This window comes from Aquarana catesbeiana, linkage group LG03 (genome assembly GCF_042186555.1).
Source record: "Aquarana catesbeiana isolate 2022-GZ linkage group LG03, ASM4218655v1, whole genome shotgun sequence".
NCBI classification, from domain to species: domain Eukaryota; kingdom Metazoa; phylum Chordata; class Amphibia; order Anura; family Ranidae; genus Aquarana; species Aquarana catesbeiana.
Window position 1 is genome coordinate 696,992,585 of NC_133326.1, and position 11,186 is coordinate 697,003,770.

At 40.3% G+C, this 11,186-nt stretch overlaps 1 protein-coding gene across 1 annotated transcript; it reads right to left on the bottom strand.

Annotated features, from left to right (window-relative positions):
• Nucleotides 1–2,239: 2,239 nt before the first annotated feature.
• LOC141134279 (olfactory receptor 9S13-like) lies at nt 2,240–3,136 on the bottom strand. The gene has a single exon (XM_073623856.1). It carries the CDS (start codon nt 3,134–3,136, stop codon nt 2,240–2,242), a length of 897 nt encoding a protein of 298 aa, XP_073479957.1.
• Nucleotides 3,137–11,186: the final 8,050 nt, after the last annotated feature.

Here is an 11,186-nt window from a genome sequence, read left to right on the forward strand (position 1 = left end):
TGATTAAAGAAGTTTGTAAGGACATTAGCATGTCCTTAAGTGTGGTGTCCATGACCGGCTGGCCTGTAGTGGGGAAGGATGCCATTGAGTTGTGTAGGGACTGGTTAGATTGCAGTGGGTGGAAAGCCTGGGCCTCAATTAACTGCTGAGGTGGCTGCTGACGCGAAGCATTCATCTGCATCCTCGCTTTGGCTGGGCTGCTGCTAAGGGGGTCTGTGTCATTGTCATGGGTAGGAGATAAGGGAGCTGCTGTGGTCCTTATTTCTCCCTGAATCTCATCAGGGAGATCTGTGTAAGCCTCCTGCGGCTCGGCCGAGCCGCCGCCGCCGCCATCTTGGATCACACTGACCTCGGTCTCCAGCGGGAACATCAGTGTAGTAAGTTTTTTCGGCGTGTGGTTTCCCAGTCTTTTGCGGGACATGGTCGGCTGAGCGGGGAAATTCTGGTGTGAAGTGGGAACCGAATGGTTTTGTATAGCGGGCCTGATTCGATCCATTGGTCTTCCTCACTAAGGAGCTGTCCCACTAGGCATTCATCTTCCTTGGCGTTTAGCCATGCCCCCCCGAGTCCCCAAACCTAAACCCTATTGAGCATCTGTGGGGCATCCTCAAAGGGAAGGTGGAGGAGCGCAAGGTCTCTAACATCCCCCAGCTCCATGATGTCATCATGGAGAAGTGGAAGAGGACTCCAGTGGCAACCTGTGAAGCTCTGACGAATTCCATACCCAAGAGGGTTAAGGCAGTGCTGGAAAATAATGGTGTGCACACAAAATATTGACACTTTGGACCCAATTTGGATATTTTCACTTAGGGGTGTACTCACTTTTGTTGCCAGCGTTTTAGACATTAATGGCTGTGTGTTGAGTTATTTTGAGGGGACAGCAAAGTTATACAAGCTGTACACTCTCTACTTTACATTGTAGTAAAGTGTAATTTCTTCAGTGTTGTCACATGAAAAGATATAATAAAATATTTACAAAAATGTGAGGGGTGTAGTCACTTTTGTGAGATACTTTATGTGTAAATATATTAACTTGTGCTAGAAGTGACTAAAAAAAAATATAGGTTTCAGCTGCTGTACACAAAGTGCTAACACTTGAACAAATAAAAATAGAAAGAAATTACAGCGCTCACAGAATACATTTAAAAAGGTCCATATAAATTGTGCAGATGTGCTTGAGGCCATTAAGTGCAACAGTGCTCCAACCTTCAAGGTGCATCACACACCCCTCCTGTGTCCCCACTCACCAAAAAGAACGGACTGCTGGCTTTCCAGTCCAGGAGTCAAACAGGCTTGAGAGTTGGCCATGAATGGCATATCACAGGAGGATCCTCCAAAATTCTTCCCCAATCGTGGTGATCATAAGTGAATAATGGCACCAAAAAATAAAGAAAGGCTGATAGTGAAGTATAGTAAAAAGACGCTTAATTGCGCAAAGTGGAAAGATACGTACAGCTTGGAAAAGTTCATATCGCATGAGGTCTTGCAGAAAAAACAATCATGAAATGCCCCCTCCAGCGTGTGTTCCACAGAAACCGGAAATGACATAGTTTGGACTCGAACACCGGAAATTATGTCAGGACAGAATTTTTGGCGTTCGAGTCCAAACTACGTTTGGTCTCAAAAAGAAAGCAGTGGGTCCCAGTACATGTCAAGTTGATAGTATTTTGCTCATCTGGGGAATCAGATAAAGAAGGTAAAAAAGTAAACTGCAAAACCTTAAAATTGGTCAGAAGAGAAAGGAAGTTATTCACAGATGGGAGACTGTTGGGTTTTGAAAAGCACAAACAGTGGTTGTCAAGTGAAAATGACATTGGTAAGAAGGGTCCAGTAAGAAGTTTTAAAATAAAGTAGCTAAAAATCAATTCTAATGTCAGGAAATCTCTGCTGGTCACAAGAAAGGGTTAATATTTACAAAAATGGGAATTATGCAATACAGTAGGGATGGGACCAGCGAAAGAGGAATGTTTGACCATGGTTCTATAGGTATCTCAGGATTAAAGCAGAACTTTAAAAAAAAAAAGTTTCCAGTTTTGTTGAAGTTGTTGAACGAACCATGTTCTTGAAGGAAACATGGCATGAAAGTATACAGGTTGTTGCTTTTTTTAGGAACCAAATTTTGGTGTTTGAACTCTAGTATCACTTTATTATTAAGTACTGCTTCTGTATGGTAGAAGGCTAATTCTTTAGACCAGTGCACCCCAAGCTCCACAAGTTTAAACACACTTATTTTAATTGTCTATTTTTTGGTGAACAAAAAGCCTGTGTTTATATACAATGTTTTTTTAAAAAAAATGCCCTTGATATCTTTATTTCTCAAGCTGTATATGAAAGGATTCAAAAAGGGAGTAAAAACGGTGTACAATAATGATAATACCTTACTAATCATTTGCGATTGTCCTTTCTTTGGAATCAGATACATGGCAGTTAGGGTTCCGTAAAATATAAACACAACAGTGAGATGGGAGCTACAAGTGGAAAAGGATTTCAGTCTTCCCGAAAAGGAAGGTATCTTTAACAGATTTAAAACAATGTAAGTATATGAAACCACTAACATTAGGAAGGATAATACTATCACAAGAAAGCATAGCACAATGGCTTCCATTTGAACTCTGGATGTATCTGAACAAGAAAGTTCCAGAAGAGGATTTAGATCACAATAGAAATAGTCAATAACATTTGGTCCACAAAACTCTAGTTGATATACACCAAGTGTTAAAATGAATGCCAGTAAACAACCCAACAGCCATGATGCAAGGATCAATTTAATGCAAAAAGTTTGTTTCATAATACAGACATAATGTAGAGGGGAGCAGATGGCTAGATAGCGGTCATAGGCCATCACTGTCAGAAAGTAACATTCAAATATTTCTATTAAACTAAAGACATAATATTGAGTTATGCAATCAGAAAATGATATGATGGTCCGCTCATGTAAAACAATATTCATCATGTTAGGAGTGATAACTGTGGTCAGTATAATGTCAGATATAGAGAGTTGGGAAAGGAAGAAGTACATGGGAGAATGAAGTGTCTTGCTGTAATATATTAGGATGATGATCAAAAAGTTTCCACATATTGTCACAACATATATAATAAGGACCAAGGTAAAGAGCAGCAGATTATATATGACCATGCCATTGAATCCCAAAAAGATAAATGTGGTGACAACACCTTTATATGTGGTCTGTGTGATACGAGTAAAAACATTATTAGTGTAATATTTATTAGGTTTATTAAATGTAATATTGAAGTATACTGTTTGTCTGTTACAATTTTGAATAATTCCTACTTTACAAAAAAAAACCTTTTTTTGAATATAAAAAATAAATCTTTGTCAAGTATGTTAAAAATTAGTTGGGCCTAACCTTTCAACGGATCTCTCGCACACTGTCTTCCTGCAGCCACTGGTCTTGAAATCAGTGCCCCTGCCACTTCATCAAGCTTGAGTTTAAGCTGTGTCCCAGCCACCATGTTGCCAGGAAAATGAATAGCCAGGAACAACTTCACAAGCATTAGCAGCAGTCTGTAGCCACATGCCTCTGATCTTGTCTTTGCCCATCACATTGTGGAGTATAGATTCATCTAAAAAATCTGGCAAAGGCAAAGGCATGAACAGCAGTCAAAGTTCTGTTCTTTGCATTGAAACCACCAAGGTCCCAATAGTATCCCCCTGTAGCCATAGAAAAGACCAAGAGGAGATGGAGAAAAGCATCCCTTTTCTATATACAGTGCCTTGCAAAAGTATTCACCTCCTTGGCTTTTTACCTATTTTGTTACATTACAGCCTTTAGTTCAATTTTTTTTTTTTATCTGAATTATATGTGATGGATCAGAACACAATAGACTAAGTTGGTGAAGTAAATATATACATAAAACTATTTTTCAGAAATAAAAAACTGATAATTGGCATGTGCGTATGTATTCACCTCCTTTGTAATGAAGCCCATAAAAATCTCTGGTGCAACCAATTACCTTCGGAAGTCACATAATTAGTGAAATGATGTCCACCTGTGTGCAATCTAAGTGTCACATGATCTGTCATTACATATACACACCTTTTTGAAAGGCCCCAGAGGCTGCAACACCTAAGCAAGAGGCAACACTACAGAAAAAAGAGGGGAGGACACCTTAATTCATCCAAGAATAGGTTCAGGGGAAGACGGATAGGGGAAAGGGGGATTTACCACCCAATGAAACAATTAATCAAATTAATTATACCCCTAAGGTTACCCAAATCATTTGTCAATTAACTCAATGGTGTGTAGCTAACAAGCTATCAGATAGTTGTTCAATGGACCATAAAGATATATATGAGAAAAAAGAAAAGGGGGCAAGAGGAGGCCTCCTAAAAAAGATGGTCCGCTCAAGAACAAACTGTTGTGAACCTGAAAAAACTTTATTGTGTCAATTTACTAAATAGAAACATAATCCACTAACCATGTATATTTAAAAAATAGGGCAAAGAAAGTCCTATTGTGTGCTGGTGGCCACCACAGACATTACACATACATCAAAATTTCATGCACTCCCACTCATCAAATTAATGTCACTGAAGACCCGGGTCTGTACAATTTTCATGGGATTCCAGAGCAAGGAGATGGCTTCATGAATAATAGACATTCGGTCCTTCTAGGATAAAGTGCAAGTGCTGGTGAAAAACAAGGGTCCCATACAGATGTGAGCCAATAGCTGATTGGGCATATATGTGTGTCAACCGACAAGGAGAAAAGGGGGGAAGAGCGTCCTGATTGATTAGTGAACGACTGCAACTCCAAGGGGGGGAGGAGGAGGAATGGTGGAGAAGGAGCAGCCTCACATGTATAGCATTGAAGATAGACGGAGGATAGCCATAGATAAAGTGCCTCCTATATGTAAGGGTACATTTTTAGCTCACCGTCTGACGTCTTCAGTAAAGTCAAGGGCTGCTGATGACCGCACTCATGTGGGTAAAAGACACGTTCATGCGGCATATAAGTTTATTGTAGACGTGGGCTGTTACTTCCAGGTATCCTCCAGCAAGATGTGCGGTGAGTCACAAGGTTCAAACATACTGACATTTCATACCTAGTAGATTAAGCAGTCATAGGGAACCCTCAGAGTCAATGTTCACCACAAAGGCTCCGTCTGATGTCCAAGATCAGGTTGAGACAGTTAAAATGTTCACATCCAATTTCGGGAATATCCTTGTTGATGTGTGAAAGTCTGTGTGCCACCTGCACATAAGTCAGATGCTGAGCGCTTTCGCTTGTTTCCAAGCTTCCTCAGAGCTAGTGTGGTATCAGTAGCTGAGTGTTTAAATAGCCTTGTGGCTAATGTTCCATTTCCTTTTCCTTATAATCAGCACCTGAATACCCTGGCCTGACCTTAATTACAATCACCAAAATGTGCCAAACACACTCATACACACATCTATACAGACAAACCATTAATGGTAATGGATATATAGGGATTCAATCTGATCGGCTTGTGTATGTGATCAGATTTGAATATTACATCTCCCACCATATATCATAAGATAAGAAAGGACTTGTCAAACAGTTACTATTAATACACAGGACCCACGATCAGGAAGTGCTGCCTTGTTGATCAAGCCTGTGCATAAGTGGCCGTGTATTAAACAACAGTGGGATGATGATGATAATATCATATAAGGGTGAGAGGGAACGGTCTATTGTTCCAATTAAATTAAATTGCATCTCACATACAAAAAATAATAGATAAATAAATCATCAGTCAAAAGGTAAATATCCCCGCAGTTAGTTCACGGCCACATAGTGGACAGAAAAAAAAAAAAAAAAAAAAAAAATGGAACAATAAAAGTAAAAAACGCAGCAAGCTTTGATTCTGAATAAAATGAATTACAGCTACATCCTGTGTATTGTCATCACTACATGAGATAGGGATATTATTGCTGGTAAAGTCGCACATAATGACTAAATATAGAGTGATTCCAAATGGTCTAAAAGTGCAGTTACGTTTGAACATTCCAGTGTCCCTATCCCCACATAGGGCAACAATAAAGTATATTGTGCAGGTTATTATTTTAAATATGAATGTCCATAGTGAAAGACATTACAACTTTAATCTACTCAGTTAGTATATAACCTGTTGATTAACATGAACTGAAATGAGATAAAATCGCAAATGACCATTTCTTATAAATTGCATCTCACACACTAGGTATTATCATCCATGTGGTAGTCAAGGATATAATTATAGATCAAATTGCATACAATCTATTTTTCTTAAAAATTATTATCGGTCAACAGTCAGGAGAAGATGTGGATCGCCAAGCCAATCAGGCTTCGGACAGGAGCAATTAGATTATTTCCTATTAAATCATTGTTCCAAAAAAGGGGACAAATTGAATTCATTATTTAACCCAAAAGGCTGCATACTGTTTAAATAGAAGATCCACATCTTCTCCTTCTGATATAGGATCTTATCGAAATCTCCACGTCTATGGGGTAAGTTAAGTCTGTATATACCCTTGACCTTAAGGCCATCTGGTTTGCCCTCATGTTTTTCTAGGAAATGCAATGACAGGGGCCGGTCATCATCCTTGTTGAGGATACTTTGGATGTGTTCGCCAGTCCTGATTTTTAGTTCTCTTTTGGTTTTGCCAACATAAATAAGGCCACACGGGCAAGTCAACATGTAGATTACCCGTGTGGTTGTACAGTTAATAAAACTGTTGATTCTAAACCGTCTTTTATTGTCAGAACTGGCGAACACATCCGTCCTGTCCACATACCTACACACAGGGCATCTGCCACAACTGTACATACCTCTCAAAGGTGGAAGGTCAGTAAGCCAGCTGCGTTTTTTAGGGCGGGTATACTCAGAATGCACCAAGCGGTCCCTCAGATTGGTTGCTCTACGAGCAGTGAGCAGGGGTTTTTGGCTGACAAGTCTTCCCAAGATGGGAGCCTCAGACAGGATATGCCAATGACGGCCCAAAATTTCTTTAATTTGGTCCCACTGGGTACCAAATTTGGTAATAATTCTTAGGGGAGGGTGATCTGAGATTTTTCTCTTTTCTTTGGTGGAGTTCATCAACAAGGACGATCTATTTGTCTGCAGTGCTCTTTTTTTAGCACGTCTAATACATGTGTGCGAATAGCCCCTGTCGCGAAATCTCCCATGTAAATCATGCATTTCTCTATGGAAATCCCCTTCCTCTGAGCAGTTCCTTCTTGCGCGGAGGAACTGTCCCACGGGGATACCCCGTTTTAGGGATGTGGGATGATGGCTAGACGCCAGCAGCAAAGTATTTGCCGCTGTGTCTTTTCGAAAGGTTTTTGTATGTATCTTATCATCCTTTACAAACACAGTGAGGTCCAAAAACGACAGTTCATTGGCGTCATATGTATATGTTAACTTGATGTTACGATCATTGTCATTAAGTTCCTCTATGAATTGTGTCAATTCAGATGGCAGGCCATCCCAAATCATAATAACATCATCGATGTACCTCAGCCACAGGCGACAGTGGCCGAGGTACATCGACGAGGGGTACACACATTCAGATTCCCAAAAGCCCAGATGCAGGCATGCGTATGATGGGGCCCATGGGGCACCCATCGATGTGCCTCTAATTTGTTTGTAATATGTCCCAAGAAATTGGAAGTAGTTATTTTCTAACATAAATAACAAAAGTTCAATGATAAATTCGTTTTGCCCAGCTAATAATGGGTATTTTTTATCCAAAAAGAATTGTGTCGCTGCTAGTCCCCATCTGTGCGGGATCGATGTGTATAGCGACTCTACATCGATTCCGACCAGTAACATGCCCTTAGGTAGCGATATATCTGCCAGATGCCCCAAAACATCTCGTGTGTCCTGAACATACGATGGTAGTTCATGTACGAGTTCTTTAATCAGTAAGTCCACATACTTCCCGACCCTTTCAAGGGGACCCTTCACAGCTGACACTATCGGTCTTCCCGGGGGGTCGGTGATGGACTTATGTAGTTTGGGGATGGTGTATAAAGTGGGGATGTTGAATTCACTGACACTGAGGTATTCGCATTCTTTTTTGATAATTAGACCTGCCTCAAGGGCTAGTTCAAGTTTAAAGTTTAAATCTGAAACCATTTGAGGAAATGGATTCTGGTGTAGCCGTAAATATGTGGACTCATCACGGAGGAGACGCATGGTTTGTTCCTCATATAGGGTATGGGACATAAGGACCGTATTACCTCCCTTGTCACTTGCTTTGATGACAATATCTTTTGCGTTCTCTAATTCCCGTAGGGCCCTTCTCTCTTCACGACTGAGATTATCATATCCTTTATACTCCCAGTTGACACCCGCAAGATCCCTTTTTACCTGTTCCAAAAAGAACTGAATATGTCTATGTTTGGACAGGGGGGGCATTTTTTGAGATTTAATCGTCAATTGGGGTGGACGAGGGCAGCTACGTGATGACTGGGTGATTTCCCCTTCTGAGTTCCATTCTTGATTTTCATCAAGAAGGGCGATCAGGGCCTCAAGAGAATCACGTTCTTGTTTGTCTAGCTGGTCCATGTCTGTATCTTGAATATCCCTCTTTGCGTGCCAGTACCTAAAAATTAGTTTCCTCAGAAACAAATTGATATCTTTAAAAACCTCAAATTCACTCATCGTTGTGGTGGGAGAAAATGTTAGGCCTTTTTGTAACAGGGAAATATGATGGTGATTTAGGGGGAAATCTGATAGGTTGACAACCTTCAGATCTGGTTGTAGTTTTTCTGAAGGGTCACTAGGTAGATTTTTTTCTTCTTTATCTAGAGTTTGCGTGACCCTGATCTGAGTTCCCTTTGATTTTCCCTTCCTTCTTTTCCTTTTCCCCACTTTCCTCTGTTGGTTTGAGTCTGGGTTTTGGTCATGGATGTAGTTGGTTGGATGCCTGTCCTGGGGAAAGCATCCCCTTCCTGATCTAAAAAAAACACAGTTTTTTCTGGTTGTTCAGGGTCACTGTCAGTAGACGTATACCTGGGTCTGGATGCACCTGATCGATTTCTCCTGCCCTTACGTGACCTACTCCTCCCTCGAGGTATTGTGGGGTCAAAGACTTCCCCTTTCTCCCAATCTAGAAGGTTCTGTTTGAATTTTTCTTGTTTGGTGATTTTGAGGATTTTTTGTGTTTTTTCAACTTCCTTTTTGAGCGAGTCATTGTATTTATTAAAATCCTGATCATTTTTATATGGTTCTAGCAATTGTGCACTGACATCAATCTCTTTTTTAATATCATCCAATTGTGTTTGTTCCTCATTGATAATCATATGCAGAACTGCTAGTCCACGTTCGAGACAACTTTGTTTCCATATTTCCAGGAATCTCGGTGTATGTAAGTGGGCAGCAGGTACTACCCTCTCCCTCAGTCCTCTAGGTATAACTTTATGTTCAATGTGGGACTTCAATGAAGAGATATCCCATTTCCTGTTGAGATATTTTATTGTTAGTTTTTTATGATTCTTGAATAATTTTCTAAGAGTCTCATCATGGTCGGATGCAGTTGGAGTTTCACCGGAAAACGCAGACTGTATTTCCAAGTCAATCTCATCTGCCAGTAAATACATATACATATACATATGACGCCAATGAACTGTCGTTTTTGGACCTCACTGTGTTTGTAAAGGATGATAAGATACATACAAAAACCTTTCGAAAAGACACAGCGGCAAATACTTTGCTGCTGGCGTCTAGCCATCATCCCACATCCCTAAAACGGGGTATCCCCGTGGGACAGTTCCTCCGCGCAAGAAGGAACTGCTCAGAGGAAGGGGATTTCCATAGAGAAATGCATGATTTACATGGGAGATTTCGCGACAGGGGCTATTCGCACACATGTATTAGACGTGCTAAAAAAAGAGCACTGCAGACAAATAGATCGTCCTTGTTGATGAACTCCACCAAAGAAAAGAGAAAAATCTCAGATCACCCTCCCCTAAGAATTATTACCAAATTTGGTACCCAGTGGGACCAAATTAAAGAAATTTTGGGCCGTCATTGGCATATCCTGTCTGAGGCTCCCATCTTGGGAAGACTTGTCAGCCAAAAACCCCTGCTCACTGCTCGTAGAGCAACCAATCTGAGGGACCGCTTGGTGCATTCTGAGTATACCCGCCCTAAAAAACGCAGCTGGCTTACTGACCTTCCACCTTTGAGAGGTATGTACAGTTGTGGCAGATGCCCTGTGTGTAGGTATGTGGACAGGACGGATGTGTTCGCCAGTTCTGACAATAAAAGACGGTTTAGAATCAACAGTTTTATTAACTGTACAACCACACGGGTAATCTACATGTTGACTTGCCCGTGTGGCCTTATTTATGTTGGCAAAACCAAAAGAGAACTAAAAATCAGGACTGGCGAACACATCCAAAGTATCCTCAACAAGGATGATGACCGGCCCCTGTCATTGCATTTCCTAGAAAAACATGAGGGCAAACCAGATGGCCTTAAGGTCAAGGGTATATACAGACTTAACTTACCCCATAGACGTGGAGATTTCGATAAGATCCTATATCAGAAGGAGAAGATGTGGATCTTCTATTTAAACAGTATGCAGCCTTTTGGGTTAAATAATGAATTCAATTTGTCCCCTTTTTTGGAACAATGATTTAATAGGAAATAATCTAATTGCTCCTGTCCGAAGCCTGATTGGCTTGGCGATCCACATCTTCTCCTGACTGTTGACCGATAATAATTTTTAAGAAAAATAGATTGTATGCAATTTGATCTATAATTATATCCTTGACTACCACATGGATGATAATACCTAGTGTGTGAGATGCAATTTATAAGAAATGGTCATTTGCGATTTTATCTCATTTCAGTTCATGTTAATCAACAGGTTATATACTAACTGAGTAGATTAAAGTTGTAATGTCTTTCACTATGGACATTCATATTTAAAATAATAACCTGCACAATATACTTTATTGTTGCCCTATGTGGGGATAGGGACACTGGAATGTTCAAACGTAACTGCACTTTTAGACCATTTGGAATCACTCTATATTTAGTCATTATGTGCGACTTTACCAGCAATTATATCCCTATCTCATGTAGTGATGACAATACACAGGATGTAGCTGTAATTCATTTTATTCAGAATCAAAGCTTGCTGCGTTTTTTACTTTTATTGTTCCATTTTTTTTTTTTTTCTGTCCACTATGTGGCCGTGAACTAACTGCGGG